At 52.3% G+C, this 16,864-nt stretch overlaps 2 protein-coding genes across 2 annotated transcripts in view; both read right to left on the reverse strand.

Moving 5' to 3' along the window:
- LOC138165029 (nuclear autoantigenic sperm protein-like) overlaps nucleotides 1–16,864 on the reverse strand; it is a 570,370-nt gene that overhangs the window by 117,470 nt on the left and 436,036 nt on the right. The gene's annotated exons all lie outside the window — the stretch shown is intronic.
- Nucleotides 1–16,864, reverse strand: part of LOC138165022 (microtubule-associated serine/threonine-protein kinase 2-like) — a 201,101-nt gene that overhangs the window by 20,040 nt on the left and 164,197 nt on the right. Inside the window, exons 9-15 of the mRNA XM_069093081.1 lie at nucleotides 13,700–13,854; nucleotides 12,887–12,962; nucleotides 10,614–10,823; nucleotides 7,445–7,546; nucleotides 7,044–7,176; nucleotides 2,070–2,131; nucleotides 1,364–1,449 (exon numbers count right to left, since the gene is read on the reverse strand). Coding sequence (XP_068949182.1) covers nucleotides 1,364–1,449; nucleotides 2,070–2,131; nucleotides 7,044–7,176; nucleotides 7,445–7,546; nucleotides 10,614–10,823; nucleotides 12,887–12,962; nucleotides 13,700–13,854 — 824 coding nt within the window. The remainder of the gene's footprint in view (nucleotides 1–1,363; nucleotides 1,450–2,069; nucleotides 2,132–7,043; nucleotides 7,177–7,444; nucleotides 7,547–10,613; nucleotides 10,824–12,886; nucleotides 12,963–13,699; nucleotides 13,855–16,864) is intronic.

Here is a 16,864-nt window from a genome sequence, read left to right on the forward strand (position 1 = left end):
AAAGGAGCTGGGATTAAAACCAAAAATCACCTACCCAGCAAAACTGAGTATCATGTTTCAGGGTAAAATATGGTCATTCAGTGGAATAGAGAACTTTCAAGCATTCTTGATGAAAAAACCAGAGTTGAATAGAAAATGTGACATTCAGATACAAGAAGTAAGAGAAGCATGAGAAGGTAAACAGGGAAAAGAAATCATGAGGAACTTATCAAAGTTGAACTATTTACATACCTACAAGGAAAAACCGTAATTGTAACTGATGAAATTTTTCTCAATATGAGAATAGTTGAAGGGAATAGAAATGTGTGTGTGTATATATGTACATACATACATACATGTCTATATAGGAGGGTATATGGGTGTATGAATACATATGTGAATGTGTGTATATATGTGTACAGGTATACATAGATAGAGGGCACAGGACCAATTTAACAGGAAGGGATGATACTTAAAAAATGATATTAAGTGGTGAGAGAGGAATATAATGAGAAGAGATGGGGAGAGACAGAATGGGGTAAACTATCTCATACAGAAGAGGCAAGGGAAATCTGTTACAATGGAGGGGAAGAACAGGAAGGCAAAAGGGAATGGGTCAGTCTTATTCTCATTGAATTTGGCTCAGGGAGGGAATGACATACACACTAAAAAGGGTATCTCGCCCTACAGGAGAGTAGGGGGGAAGGGGATGAGAGGGGGGATGAAGGAAGGGAGGGCAGGCTGGGGAGGAGGGAAGTTGGAAGCACCCACTTTTGAAAAGGGATGGGATCAAAGTAGAGAATAGAACAAGTGCAAGGTAGGATAGGAGGGAGGGAAATATAGTCAGTCTTTTACAATATATCTACTATGGTAATGTTTTGCATTAGCTACACACGTACAACCTCTACTGAATTGCTTATCTTCCCAGTAAAGGTGGGTGACAAAGGAGGAAGGGAATGAATCTGGAATTCAAAGTTATAAAATCAAATGTTTAAAAACATATATATATATGCGCTATTATTAATATTATTTTACATGTAACTGGGAAATAAGACATACAGGAACTGGGGCATAGAGATTCACCATGCCCTCCTGGAAAGTCGGAGGGGGTATGGGAGAAGATATGGGACAGAGCAGACTGGAGGAGGGGATAGCCAGTGGGATCACTATTTTGGGGTGGTGGGTAGGGGGAAAAATGGGGAGAAAATTTGTAACTCAAAATCTTGAGGAAATGAATAATGTAAACTAGAAGTTAATAAAGCATTTGATTAAAGAAAAAAAGCAAAGAAGAGGAATAAGAGGTAAGAGAGCTTCCAGAGTTTATAGGCAGGGACTCCAGGTCTTTACAGGGCTCAGTCCGTGCCAGGGGGAGGGGGCCTATTACCCGTAGGCGCCATTGCTGATCAGCTTGATTGTCTCAAACTCCTCCTCAGACGGCGTCTTCTTGGGCTGCAAAACAGCCCCTCGGCCCTGCAATGGAAGAGGAGAAGAGAGAGGATGCTTTGGTTCTTCCCCAAGCAAGATGGATGCACCTGCTTCAAGAGGCAGCATGGCAGAGGGAGGCCCGGCAGGCCTGAAGCCGAGCCCTCCTGTGAGTGCCACAGCGCCGACTCCAGCACCCCCAAAGAAGGCAGCACTGGGCTTCTTCATGCCATTCTCAGTGCCTGGCAGAGAGCTTTGTGAACTAGGGTGCTTGGGAAAGGCAGCCCACTCACTCACTCACTCAGTCCTACGAAACACCATTCCCCACCATCTGCCCTCACACACTGAGACAAGGGACATGTGGCAATGCCCCTCATTCTAGCATCGAGTCCCTCTGTGGGCAGGGCTTCATTTCAGGGCCTATGGGAGGGATGGCAGAGCAGCTAGAGTCAGGAAGTCCTGCTTCAGATGCTTACAAGCTGTGTGACCCTGGACAGATAATTCTACCTCTCTCAGCCTTAGTTTCCTCTTTGGTTAAATGAGCAGAGTTGGAGTGAAGTCCCTTTTGTCTCTGAATCTACGATCCCCCTCTTAGCCCCACCCTACTTAGTAAGCTCGGCCAGGGCTCCAGGACAAGGGGGCAGCCAGGGCCACCCAAAGGACATTACCTCAACTGAGTCATCTGTCTCAGGAGTGTCAGGACTGTCATAGCTGTTGAGCTGGGCCATTTCTGAAGAGGGAGAGAGGGTGGGAGATACAGGCTTGAGTGAGAGTGAGGTTCATGTTAGTTCCCAGGGTCCATCCTGACCACAGTCTCCTCTTCAGCAAAGACAGAGCAGAATCTGTTTGAGTCAAGTCTGATGAAACCACACAACCCACTGCCCATGGGAGGAAGCCGGAAACAGCTGAAGACTTCAGCTGTGGACTGCAGGAGATTCCCACTGAGGTGCCTTTTCCTGATCTGGGCAGGATCTGCCCACACACCAGCTGCCCCTGGAGCTAACTTGGGACCTTCCCCACCAACAGCCAACAGTTCTGGGTTCATGGGAAGAAGGGGAGGCCAGGAGGCACCCATGGTCAAGCCTCCAGCCTAGCTCTGGGAGGGCCCAGGATGCACAGTGACATGAGCAGGGTGGCACGGGGCGGGGGGGGAGGGAGGGTGGCAGCACACATGGACTTTTTTATCCCAGGCCAAGCAGTGTCTGGTTCCCAGACCTGCCAGCCTGCTTGCTGTCCTGGGAGGCGTCCCTCCTGACCGCCACAATTCCTCCCTCCAAGGGGCCTGGCCATCACCTACCAGCAGCTCTCAGCACCATGGCCTGGGACCTGCCCTCTCCCTCCCCATCTTGGGTATCAGCTCCCTGCCTGCCGTTTCTGGTTGCCCCTTTCCAGTTCAAAGGTGATGAGAGAGAACTTGGAGGCCCCTCTGGAGGCTATTTCCCTGTGCGGTTCAGCTGCAATGACTCCCAAGAACACTCCCTCCTCCCCTCCCCCCACTAAGTGACAAGGATCCCCAGTCAGCCAGCCTCCCAAGGGCAGCACTAGAACCCCAGACACCAGGCCTGCCTGGGAGCAATACACCAAAGCTGCAACTTCTGGGTATCCCCAAGGATGAGGCATCCTTGACACTCGATCCAACTGCTCCCACTCTCTGGCCTCTGGCACTTGAAGACTGAGACTGAGGAGAGGGGGAGGCTGCCTGTAATCAAGGAACTCTGGCTGTGGGACTCAGTCTGCCAGTCCTTCCCAATCCCATGGCTAACAGAGCCTCATCCCCTTATACCTGGGCTTCAGAACTACTGTCTGGTGATGGGAAAAGGCCCTGTCCCTGCCCCACCCCCTCCACACAACTTGGTCTTGCCCTCGGGAGCCACGTCTCATCCTCAACCTCCAGCTGTCACACAATTTCCATCTCCTAGCTCTCTCTTGTAAAGAGCTGCCCTCAACATTCTGGGGGCCCCAACACCCTGGGCTAGGAGAGAAAGCCACCATGCCCAAGCCCTCTCCCTTCCATCTCTGTGAGGCTCCCAGCACTAGGGTCCACCCCACCAGCCAGACCCTGGGGGTCATCTCCTCCTGTGTCCCCATCTCGTCTTTTTCAGGCATGACAGATGTGTCCCCACGTCCCTCTCTCCTCAGTGCCTGTCCTACTCCTCAGGGGCCTCTATGAGAAATGCTTATCGACTACCTTGACACCTCTCTCAAACAGTCTGACCTCCCAGTCCATCAATTCTTCAACGAGATGGGTCACCAGTACTAGCCAGAGCCCCCTCTGACTAGGACCACCTCCTGCCAGCTGTCTGCCTGTCCTGGATCTTCCTCTTCACTGTGTGGTCTCCCTCTCTCTGTGTCTATCTGCTCCCCTCGCTCTGGCCTCACCATCCTCCCATCATAGCCTCAGCCTCACACTAACCGCCCCTGTCCCAAGACCAGAGATTGAGGAAGCCTGGTCATCTCCCCTTAGAGCCCTGCTCATGTCCCTCCACCCTGAGGAGCAGGCCTGTCATCCTTCTTCAATTGGTTCTTTCTCCCTTCCCTTCCAGAAGACTGCTTTTCCTCTTAGCCCCTATGTCCCTCTCTCCCACCCGCCAGTCTTCCCTGTCCTCTCCGCCTCCACTCCCAGCGCTGACAACGTCCCCAGTCTGATCCATTCTCCTCCTTGCTGTCTCTAGAAATATGCCCCAAGATGGCCTCCTACCTCAAGCTCTGGTCGTCGGTCTCTCCCTGTCCACCTTCCCTGCTGAAAACAAACATGCCTAGGTCTCCTTCAGCTCACCTCCCACCCCTTTCTCTCTCTCTCTTCTCTGATCCACAGCCAAGCCTCCAGAAAATGACCTTCTTAAACTCCAAAATCAGGTCTGAGCAGGTCACCTCCTGCTCCATAAGCTTGGGCAGCTCTCTATCACCTCCAAGATTAAATTCTATGTTTGGTTTTTAAGCCCTTTATAACCTGGTTTTTTTCCTGCCCTTCCAGCCCTCTCCCACTTTACTTCCTTCTGTGCACTTTCCAGTGACACTGACCCCCTGGAAGCCACTCAAACACAAAAACTCCCCCTCCCACCTCTGTGCCTTTGCCATGGCTGTGTCCCACACCTGGAATGCCCTCACTCTTCTCCACCTCCTAGTTCTGATGGCTTACTTCAACACTCAGGCCAAATCCCAGGTCCTGTTCCCAGCACCTAGCACATAGTAGGCGCTTAATAAATGCCTTTTGAAAGTCATTCCCCAATTGATAAATGATCAAAAGTTATGAACAGGAAGTTTTCAGATGAAGAAATCAAAGCTAGCTATAGTCACATGAAAAAATGCTCCAAATCACTCTTTATCAGAGAGATGCAAATCAGAACTCTGAGACCTTAAAAACAGGAAAACGACCCCCACATACAAAAATATTGATAGCAGCTCTCTTTATGGTAACAAAGAACTGAAAATGGAAGGGTGACTGAGTAGGGTGTGGTATATGAATGTAATGGAATATTATTGTTCCATAAGAAATGATGAGCAGGGGGTGGCTAGGTGGTGCAGTGAATAGAGCACCAGCCCTGGAGTCAGGAGGACCTGAGTTCAAATCCCGGTCTCAGACACTTGACACACTTACTAGCCGTGTGACTTTGGGCAAGTCACTTAATCCCAACTGCCCTCCAAAAAGCAAAAAAAAAAAAAAAGATAAGCAGGCGGACTTCAGAAAAACCTGGAAAGACTTATATGAACTGATGCTGAGTGAAGTGAGCAGAACCAGGAGAACATTGTACACAGTAACAGCCACAGTGTGTGATGACCAACTTTGATAGACTTAGCTCTTCTCAGCAATGCAATGATCCAAGACGATTCCAAAACACTCATGATGGAAAATGCTATCCACAGAGAAAGAGCTATGGAATCTGAAAGCAGATCAAAGCAGACTATTTGCTCTCTTTCTCTCTGTTTTTTGTTGTTTCTTCTTTCTCATGGTTTCTCCCATTGGATCTAATTCTTCTTTACAATATGACTAATGTGAAAATATGCTCAATACAAAAGTATATTGTATAACCTATATAAGACTGCACACTGCCTTGAGGAGAGGAGAGGGAAGGAGAAAAAATTTAGAACTCAAAATCTTATGGATGTGAATGTTGAAAACTCAAACTAAAAATGCTTGTTGACTTGCCTTGGCCTTCTGCAAGGGGCCTTGGGGAGGGGGAGGGCCCATACTGGGACCTTCCCCCTCTCCTGTCTAGATTTACAGCATTTCTCCCTGAGGGCAGGGGCCAGGTTTTTGCCTTGCTGAAGCAGGACAACTTGGAAGCAAAGAGAACTAATTCACCATCCCTACATTTTAAACATGACCAACCACATGGAACAGAATCAGAGGCTGGTGCCCAACCTTCGTGTTTGTCTATTGGAACATCTCCTGCATGAGAAGGACTCCCAGGGCTGATGACAGACAGATGAACCACTCACTGCTGCCTCCACTTCCCCACTCAGCCCTGGACCCAAACCGTGTCTCAGCTGCCTCACAGCCTTGGACCCTGTGAGCCCATCCCCCTTCTCTGGGCTCTCCTCATGTGGTCCTCCCGCCAATAGCTTTTCCTTGGGTTCCCTGGTGGGATCTTGGTCCATCTTCCAAGCCCAGTTCCAGACTTCCTCCATCCTCTCACCAGTTCCCTTGGACTTAACCAAGCACACAATTCACAGACATAGAAGGCCAGCCTCAGCCCCTCCCTGGGCTCCCATCTCCCATCCCCAACAGCCCATTTGACTCCTTAGACTGCATGTGCTGAGGGCCCTCAAGCTCCCTCTGTCCAAAACTGGCCCCGATACCTTTCCCCCCAAATCCTCCCACTCCCAGACAGTCCTATCACCGCGCAGGCACCACCGTCCTTCACATCCCTGGGCTCAGGACCTGAGCGTCTACACCTCCTTGCTACTCCCTGATCCAGGCAAGACATCGTCTGTCACTCCCATCTCCCAAGCCTCTCTCCTATCTAAGCCCTTCTCCCCACGCCCCTGGCTGCCCCTAAGTCCCACCTCCCACCCCCCAGCCTCCAGGCTGCAGTGTTGGCCCCTTCCAACCCACACTTCACACGACCACCAAAGGGGTATACAGCTCAATGGCCCAGTGGATGGCACTGGCTCAGAGTCAGAAAGACCTGAGTGAATCCTGTCTCGGACCCTTGCTAGCTGTGTGACCCTGGGCAAGTCACTTAAACTCAGGGCCTTAGTTTCCTCATCTATAAAATCGAGATAACACTAGCCCTCCTTCCCAAGGTTATGTTTGAGAATCCAAGGAAACAACATGTAAAGAACAATATAAATGCTGGCTTTCATCATTAATAATGTGGACCATGTCACTACCCTCCCCGTGCTGACAGGATGACCCACCAGCTTCCTCTGGGACAGGAGGGGAGGCCTCCCCACTTTGATTTCACTGTCCTCCCTCCACAGGCACTGTTATAACCAAGCTTGACTTCTTGCTATTTCCTGAGCTCAACACTCTACTTCCCATCTCTGTGCCTTTGCACTGGCTGTGCCTCCTGCTTGGAAAGCAGCCCCTCCTCCTCTGTCAATACCTCCCCCTTGAAGCCTTCCTTGATGCCCACAGCCGTCAGCCCTCACCAGGTCACCCAATTTCCTGGCTTTGCCTCCTCTATGCAGACACTTACCCTCCAGGGGATCCCGAGTGAGGCCCAGCTGGCTGATGATGTAGCGTGGGATGTCACATTTGATCCCCTGGCCTTCCTTGGCGTGACCTTCAGCAGCCTCCAGCAAGTGGTAAAACTCCTCAGGGTCAAACTCCTGGAGAACCGAGGAGAAAGACCCCAAGCACATTTTGGGGCTCATCAATCCCAGCCTCTTCAAAAGAGTAAAGAACAGCAAGTCCCACCCCTCGGGTCTCCCCTGTCCCCAACCGTGGGCAGTATCCAGGATCACATCCACCTAAGGCTGCCTGGGCTGTCCCTCCCTATCTTTGCCTCTCATGCCCTTTCCCTGGCTCTGTGTGACCTTGGCCAAGCCAGGAGCCTCCCTCCCAAAGTGTGCCCTGGCCTCCTGGAAGAACCCTCACCAGGCACTCCAGAAGCCGGGCAGGCCGAGCCACAATGATCATCAGTTTCTTCACCAGCTGGGTTACAAAGGCCACCTCTGTGCTCTCTGACCGCTCATGGGCCTGTGGAGAAAAGGACACTTATCATGGACACAGAAAGCTGCTGGGCAGGGCAGGGCAGGGGACTGTGGCCAGCAGGCAACTTAGCCCTGAGTTAGCAGCCCTGATGAGGAGGGTGTCTCAGTGATCTACCTGAGGACCCCCAAAGACTCTGGGCAGCCAATCACCAGGGGAGGGTAGAGAGGGAGAGACTGACTTTTTTTTAAGTTAATTTATTTTTAATTTTCAACATTCACTTCCATAAATTTTAAATTTTCTCTTCCTCCTTCCCCCCTCCCTCCCCAAGAAGGCATACAATCCAGTATAGGCTCTCTATATATATACATTCCTATTAAACATACTTTCACATTAGTCATATTGTATAGAAAAGTTAGAACAAATGGGAGAAACCATGACAAAAAACAAAACAAAACTAAACATTAAAAAAAATAGTCTGATTCACTCTGCATTCAGACTCCACAATTCTTTGGATGTGGATGGCATTTTCCATCAGGAATCCTTTGGAACTGTTTTAGGTCCTTGCATTGCTGAGAAGAGCTAAGTCTATCAAAGTCAGTCATCGCACATGTTACTGTGTACAATGTTCTCCTGGTTCTGCTCACTTCACTCAGCATCAGTTCATATAAATCTTTCCAGGCTTTTCTGAAGTCTGCCTGCTCATCATTTCTTATAGTGCAACGCTATCTATTACATTCATATACCACAACTTGTTGAACCATTCCCCAATTGAAGGGCATACCCTCGATTTCCAGGTCTTGGCCACCACAAAAAAAGCTGCTGTTGGGGCGGCCAGGTAGCACAGCGAGTAAGAGCACTGGCTCCAGTGTTGAGAAGACCTGGAGATCGAATCCCAGGCTCAGACACTTAGCACCCACCCAGAAACACCTGGCCGTGTAACCTTGAGCAAGTTACTTAACCCCAATTGCTTAGGGGCGGCCAGGTGGCTCAGCGAGTAGGAGCACCGGCTCCAGTGTCGGGATGACCTGGATCAAGTCCGGGCTCAGATACTCAGCACCACACCCAGAAATAATAACTGGCCTTGTAACCTTGAGCAAGTTACTTAACCCCGATTGCTTAAAAAAAAAAAAAAAGCTGCTGTAAATATTTTTGTACATATGGGTCCTTTTCCCATTTTCATGATCTCTTTGGGATGCAGTCCTAGAACTGGGATTGCTGGGTCAAAGAGAATGCACAGTTTGATAGCCCTTTAGGCATGGTTCCAAATTGCTCTCCAGAATGGTTGGATCAGCTCACAACTCCATCAACAACGAATTCGTATTCCAACTTTCTCATATCATTTTCCTGTTTTGTCACATAGCCAATCTGACAGGTGAGATGTGGTACCTCAGAGTTGTTTTGATTTGCATCTCTCTAATCAACAGTGATTTAGAGCATGTTTTCATATATAGATATTCATTCAGATACCTTTAATTTCTTCCTCTGAAAACTACCTGTTCATATCCTTTGACAATTTATCAACTGGGGAATGACTTGTATTCTTGTAAATTTGACTTAGTTCTCTACATATTTTAGAAATGAGGCCTTCATCAGAGAGACTAGTTATAATGTTCCCTATCTCTTGCTTGGTCATAAATTCCTCCGTTCTCTATAAATCTGACAGATAAACTACTCCTTCTCCCCTAATCTGTTTATATTATCAGCCTTTACATCTAAATCATGTACCCATTTGGACTCTATTTTGGTATTCAATGTCAGATGTTGGTCTATGCCCAGTTTCTGCCACATTATTTTCCAGTTTTCCCAGCAGTTTTTGTCAAACAGTGAGTTCTTATTCCAGAAGCTAGGGTCTTTGGGTTTATCAAACAGTAGATTGCTATAATCACTGACTACTATGTCTTGTGTATTTAACCTGTTCCACTGATTTACCCCTCTATTTCTTAGCCAGCACCAAGTAGTTTTGATGACTGCTGCTTTATAAAACAAACTAAGATCTGGTATGGCTAGGCCACCTTCCCTAGCACTTCTTTTCATTAATTTCCTTGATACTATGGACCTTTTGTTCTTCCAAATGAATTCTGATATTTTTTTAAGGTCTATAAAATAATTTTTTAGTGGGAAAGGCTGACTTTTGCCATTGAGGGCCATCACCATTATCATCATCTCACATTTCTATGGTGTTTTAAGATTTGCAAAGTGTTTTTACAAATAGAGTAGAAGGGGCATCAGGGTGAACACAGACCCCGGTCTCCCCTGGCTAACAGGGGTGCCACCACGAGGGGGCCTGAAGCCCCTTCCTCAAACAAAGGGGCCAGCACTCCAGCTAGAGCCGAGCAGGGCACAGGACAAAGACTCTCGTCTCCCGACTCCTCTGAGCTTTGTTCTTCATGATGCAGCAACACGGCACAAGCTTTTTTGGTGGCCACGCCCTCCTGCCAACTCCTGGAGAGAGCTTGTGGTCTGCTGAGGGCCCCAGATCTTTTTCAGAACAAGAGCTGTTCCTTGGGAGGTATAACCTCCTCATTCAGTCCCTTCTTGGGAGAATCAGCTCAGGCCTCCATTCTGACAAGTCATCATCTGACACAAATGCCAAGCAGTGAGGGCCAGGCAAAGCCCCCTCTCCCAACCTGTTAGAGAGCTGTGTCTGGCCACTCCAGGGGAGACTGGGAAGTCAGGTGTGCTGTGTCTGACTTGTGACTCTCCCCCCCTCCTGGGGAGCCTCTGTCCAGTGCTTGGATGAGCTCTGGGCCCACCCCAAACTTCCTTGTGCTAACAGAACAGGAGGTACTTGTGCCAGCCCCCCCCCCTCCCCGCTCCCAGCCCTACACTAACATAACATGGCTTCTTTCTCAATGGTTCACTAGCCATTCTTCAGGGGAATCCTCCCTAGAGCCCTGCCAGGGGTCAAGGTCAATATCAGTGCCCTCTGAACCATGGCACAGCTGCTATCTGTGAGATCTTGGAGTGCAAAGGGTTCCCTTCCCCTCTCTGGGCCTCAGTTTCCTCCTCTGGAGAGTGAGACACTGGACTCCCCCCTCACCCCCAACTCTCCACCTTATGGCCCAAAGGCCCAAGGAAGCAGACCCAGAGGCCCCAGGGCCAGGCCACTCACATCCTGCAGAAGCTTTTCCAAATTCTCCTGAAGCTCATAGAAGTAGCGGGACGTTATAAGTCCATTGCGGGATTTATCCAGGCAGTCACGGGCCAGCTCAATGACCTGGTGGTGGATGAAGCTCAGCGCCCCATCTGCCAAGGGCAGCACGTCCTCGGCAGCATTTGAGGCAATGCACTCCGCCAGCCGCTCCTCCATCTGTGCCGTGGCCTAGGAAGCAGAGAGGGCTCAGAAGCATTAGCGCCAGCGGGAGGTTGAGGCTCCAGGGAGGGAGGGCCTTGGCCACCAACCACCATTTCCCATGGCTGACCCCAGGCGTGGCCCAGGCAGTGCCAGGTCCCCTCCCCCAACCCAGCCCGATCTCCCCAACGTATGTATCCCGTCTCTGCAGGGATGTACGAGGTTCTGAGCCTGCCGCTGCCTCTGGACACACACGGATGTGCACTCAGTCCCCCGGGTCAGACCACTAGCTCCACAAAGGCGACAAGCGCTTCCTCCCCCCAGCTGCCCAGGGAAGGCCCACCGGCCTCTCTCTGCCTGCCTGGGATGCTCCTCTCCAGGTCCTTTGAGGAGGGTCCTCAGGTGGGTGCAGCCTCTCCTTCCTGGCTAGAATGGGGCCCTTCATGGTCCTCCTTGATGCCGGCACCTTCCCTCTGACAGATTGCCCTCCCCTTCCCCTGGAGCATGCAGTTTGTTAATGCATGCTATCTCATTAAGATGGGCCCCTGGGAGGGCTATTCTCAGGTATTCAGAACTTTTCAAAGTTAAAACTGGATAAACTAAGGCCATTGGTTGCAGCCCAAACAGGCTCTCTGGACCCTGCTTCCCTCCTCTGACGTGTCTCCAGCTCTGCACTACTTGGGCTGTCCAGGAGTGCCCAGACCAGGGCAAAGAAGAGCCCAGGAGCCATCCTCCTCCCCCGATTAGCCGGCCCAAGGCTACCTCAGCTTTCTTGGCTGCCACATGGTCCCACTGAGACCCTCCCAACTCATCTAGAGCTTGCAGACCACTGAAACCTCCTCCACCTCTACCCTGATCCTGTTCAGGCGTCCTGTTGCCTACATGTGTAAATGAGAGGGGCTGGAGCACAGGTACTACAAGAGGGCCATCCCAGCTCTATACCCCACCAATCTGCTAGAAGCCAGGATTTAGGACCCCATCCCAGGAGGAAGGCCCACCACTGGCTTGAGACAGGGAAGGAGGTCTTCTGAACAGGGGTCACCCAGTGTCCTTTGTCTGGTCTGCTAACCACACAGCATCAGCCTCAGCAGAAGCCCCTCTACGTACATGCATATGTGCGTGTGCACATGCTCAAAGGAAACTGAAATGTGACCCAGGGCCAAACCATGGGGTCCCCTCCCCCAGACAAGAGGAGCCGGGGCCATGCATGGACTTGGGGAGGCTGCCCAGCTTGGAACTTCCAGGTACAATGCTGAGAGCTGGGCTCCTGCCCATCACAGCTGGCCTGCATAATCTCCCCTCCAGGGGTGTGGACTTCAGGCTCTTTGCCACCTCGGGCACCTTCTCTGCCCGCACTCTAGCTTATGGTTATTCTTTGAAATATATAGTGGCCAGAGAGCCAAGTCAGCCAGCTTCAGGGAAGAGCTGAGCAGGACCATCGGCCCCCCCCTGGTCCTAGAGTCAAATACTGAATCGGCTCAGATGCTGAGCCAGGGTCTGCACTACCCTGGGCAAAGGCCTCAACTTCTGTTTGCCTTGGGTTTCCTCCTCCATAAAAAGAAGATGGGAACAGCACCTGCACCTCCTTCGGTGACCACGAGAACCAAATGAGACCATTTGCTACAAAGTGCCACAAAAATGAGAACTGTTCTTTTTGAATGTTGGTGGGAACTCAGCCCCGACAGACGGCGAGGATGCCTTCACTGTCGCCACCTTCATCATGAGCCTCAAGAAAGGCTGTTTGTCCCAGCTGGGAGAGCATGGGCACCACCCAGCTGAGGGCCCAGTATGGCCAGAACGCTGGCCCGAGCTTCCCCGGCTCATCGCAGGGACGTGGCTGCAGTGGGGCTTCTCCCTCCGAGATCCTTTAATGCTGGCTGCCATCTCTGGACACCCAGTTTCTTGCCTGGCTGGCACCCACACGTGTCATCCCCCCTGCCTCCTCCCCTTCCCTCTGACCCGAGTTCCCATCGCGCTGTAGGCATCTTAGCCTTTCTTCATATCCCCAGGCCTTGGCACAGTGCCTGACACACAGTGGGGCTCAGTAGAGACTCGCTGACCCAGTAAGCGGGCACCCCCTGGCAGCACCTTACCTTGGGGAATCTTTCTTTGTACACATGATTCATCATTATTATTTCACTGTCGAAGGAGACTGGGGAGCGGCCAGGACTGAAAGAGAAGGCAAAGGATGGGTTGTTTCGCCACTGGGCTACAGGCTGTGCAAGCTAATGAGGCCACCCTTCCCATGAGTGCACAGTCCATCCTCCAGAGGTGAAACCTATCCCCAGCACAGCAGCCCAGCACCTTGGAGGAAGGGAGGAGCAACACACCTCCACTTCTTTATCCCAAAAGATGGCCAGGCTGTGGCCTAGGGTGACTAGACCCATGCCCCCCGCAGCATCTTCCCTGGCTGTCTGGCTCGTAAGCTACGAGCCTTGTCTCTGATACACACATGACAGAACATGTGTGCAAGCTGGTGAGCGTGAGGACGTGTGAGAGTGTGAGATGCGACTGGATGTGTGCATGAGTGTGGGGGCCTGTGCATCAGCCAGGGCGTCTGGGGGACTCTCGGGCTCCCAGATGGGCCTCCCCACCGCCGCCCCATGCACAGGCCCCCATAGACCCTTAGCACCACGGCCACATGGCAGGACGCATGGGTGCCTGAGGTATGACTGCCATACCCATGGAGGTGTCAGATCTCCAGGCATGACTCAGAAGCTACACTAAGGCTAACAGCTCCTTACCCAAGTCTGACTACGTTCTGCTGTCCACCAGGAGGAGGGCCAGCAAGGAAGGTTAACGCCCAAGCTGCCCCATTTCTCCAGGTCCTTCCTCCAGACCCCAGGAACTGCCTGGGAGCAGATCAGAGAACCAGGACTGAGGCTGGGGGTCAGGGGGTTACCCACCTGAGGCTGCGTGAGCGGGGCCTCATGGCTGGCGACTGGCGGCCCTCCTCGTCCGGGACGCTCTCACTGCTGAAATGCTTTGTCAGGAAGTGCAGCTCGTCTGCCGTGGGCTGGAAGGGCAGCTGGTGCAGCTTCTCCTGGGAGGAGCAGGACGACTGAGGATGATAAGCAGAGTGGGTCAGTGGAGCTTTGGGATGGTGGGGGGGGGAGGGCAGGGAAACAGCCACCCAGCTCCCTGCTGTGCTGCCAGGACCCCAGAGGAGCAACCAGGGAAGCCCTTCCAGGGTGGGGTGGAGACACAGGAGAGCCCTGACAAGCGGACACCCTACCAGCCTGGGGGGCCTGGAGTGAGGGGACACCTAAAAGCAGCTCCCTCCCAGTGGGGGCCCTCTGGGAGGTTAACGTGGAAGGAGGGGACAGGAGGTTGGGGAGATGGGCACACAAGTGGCTCTGGCACCTTCCCAGCACCTCCTCCCTGGCTGCTATGTCTGTGTCCGGCCAGGTCAGAGGCAGGCCTCCCCCATGCCTGCCCACCACTAGTCAACCCCTGCCCTCCCAGCCTTACCCCGGGCAGCATGCCCACTGCAGGGGATTTCCTCTGGCTATAGGATGGGAACAGCTGCCCTACACTGGTGGGGGGGAGGGGGAGTAGAGGGCAACTGGGTGACAGTGACTGCCTGGGACATAGGTCTGGCAATAGCCAATGGAGTCCAGTGGAAAAAGGGGGTATTTTTAGCCTTGGGGCCAAAAGGTCTGCCCTGAAGACCATTGGGAGCTTCAAATGCTGCCCAGTCAGTCAGGAATCCAAAGGACAGGTAAAGCCAGGACCCTCGGGCTGACTCAGCTGATGCCCCTCTGTGTCCCCCAAGTGAGGGTCTGCCCGGCCCTCTTGGTCCAGGCTCTGGTCATGTGGAACCGAGCCTCCTCCCTTCCCACGCTACCTCCCCCCCCACCGCCGGTACCCAGGGCCGTTCTGGCCCTTCCAACTCCATGCCAGCAAACTAGGAAAGCCAAGCACTCTCAGCTGGGCTTCCTGCACTTCTGACCTGAGCTGCCTAAGACCTCATCAGTCTGGAGACTCAAGGCAGCAAGCCCAGCATCAGGGCGCCAAAGGGTCTCCTCTGGTCAGGGCTGCCTCTCCCTGGGGTCCTAGCTCCCACTGCTCCCTCAGCTCCTCTGTGAACACCCAGCACCAAGGCCACCTCCCTCAGGATGCTGACCTGACTGTTCAGGCTTCCCGGGGCCAGGCACTGGAGGTGAGATGGCCAGGCTGCTCTTCCATCCACCTTCCCAGAGCCCAAAATCCCTTTCTCTTTTATCAGGAGCCATCATCTTCACAACCTTTCCCCCCAGTTTTATATTCCTCCCTTCTCTAGGCTGGCCCACTCAGACAGTGAGGCCACAGGCCCTGGGCCCCCACAGGCCACACTACTGGAGGCAGGACGGCAGCCCTGCCAACCCCAAGGCCCATGGGCACTGGCTGTCCTCAGGGCCTTGGTCAGCTGTGGCTACTGGTCATCCAAACCCTCAGCAGCCTGGAAAGCAGCCCAGTAAGTGGTTTCTTTGGCTCAGTCTCTTCATGGCTGATGTGCATGCCAAGGCCAGTACACAAGGGAACTGTGAGGGGCGAGAAGCTAAATGAGGCTGGCCCACAAGGCTCCCTGTTACCCTGGTCTGCAAGGGCCCCCGGGCTGGCCTGTAGGCACAATTCTCCCTCTGCAGACTCCTGGGCCATTACATTTGAGTTCTAAACTTCCACAGGGGGCACGAAGCCAACATCAGGCACCCCCCTCCTGCCAGACAGTGTTCTCTTATCATTCCTAAAGTCAGGTTCTCCTGGGAGACCGCAGCCCCCCAGGCTGCCTTCTGCCCATGGAGAAGGCATGTAACCTTCAAGCTGTGGCTTCTAGCCTCCTCTCCAGAGCCTGCCTGGGAGAAGGGACACATCCCACATCCCACTTTTTAAACTCAGCTCTGAGAACTCCAATTTCTGCTCTAAAGTCATTCCTACTTTCTTCTTCCAAGATCTTTATTTCTCTTGTGGATAATCTTGGGACTTCTGTTCCTGCTCCCTAGGATTCTGCCCTGCAGCAGCTAAGACTGTGTCACCTTCTTTCTTAAATGTCCATGTGTTCGCCTTTCTTGGGCTCCTCTGGAAGGTTTTCCTTATTCTTTCTCCTGCCTCTATGACCTTCTCTGCTGGTTTATCAGCCTGGGCACTTTTTGCTTTTCTTCTGCTTTCTCTGGTCCCTCTTCCTTCCCCAGTGGAGCTGCTGGGCCTCCTCCCGGGGGAAGAAGACTGGCCTCAGTGTGGGGCTCTGGGTGTGAGGGACAGCCCCCAGGCCTTCTGGCCACCTGCCATCCTCCTTTCCTCTCTTTACTGTCTTGTTCACGCACTCTCAGTTACTGGCTCCCAAAGATTCACTTACCAACTCTGTCTAGATGCTATTTCTCCAGCCCTTGGCCCTCTGTTAACTCAGCTCACATCCCCAGCTATCTCTCACTCATGTCACCCTGGATGTCCCTCATGTATCTTAAGTTCAATACATCCAAAATTCAGCTCCTCTTTCCTTCCAAGCCTTGCCCTTTTCCAGACCTACCTAGACCATCCTCCCAGGCCCCAGGCTTTGGGGTCCCCTCACTCCGCCCTCAGCACCACTCTCCTGGACAAGGACACCGGCCTGCAGATGGCTCTTGCTGGCTCAACTCCTGTCTTTCTCCAACCCATCCCACACACAGTTCTGAAAGTCACTTTCCTAAAGACCAAGCCTGACACTCTCCTGCTCAGAAACAGCCATGATTAAAGCTAACATTTATACGGCACCCACCATGTGCCAAGCACTGTACTTTATAAATATTATCTCATTAGATTCTTCACAATCCTGGGAAGTAGGTGCCATCAATATCCCCATTTTACAGATGAGAAAACTGAGGTCACAATGAAGTGACTTGCCCAGGGTCACACAGCCATGTGTGTCTAGGGCTGGATTTGAACTCAGGTCTCCCTGACTCCAGGTCCATTGCTGCCTTCCCAAAAAGCCCCAGTAGCTGCCTCTCACTCTGAGAGTCCAACATGACACCCTCAGTTCCCAACATGGCTCCCACACACTTTCCAGGATTCCCCCATGCTCCTCCCTGCCCAGGCTCAGGCCGTCCTGAGGCCTG

Source organism: Petaurus breviceps, unplaced genomic scaffold, assembly GCF_028583685.1.
Source record: "Petaurus breviceps papuanus isolate PSGF00001 unplaced genomic scaffold, PetGlider_PUasm1.0 207, whole genome shotgun sequence".
NCBI classification, from domain to species: domain Eukaryota; kingdom Metazoa; phylum Chordata; class Mammalia; order Diprotodontia; family Petauridae; genus Petaurus; species Petaurus breviceps.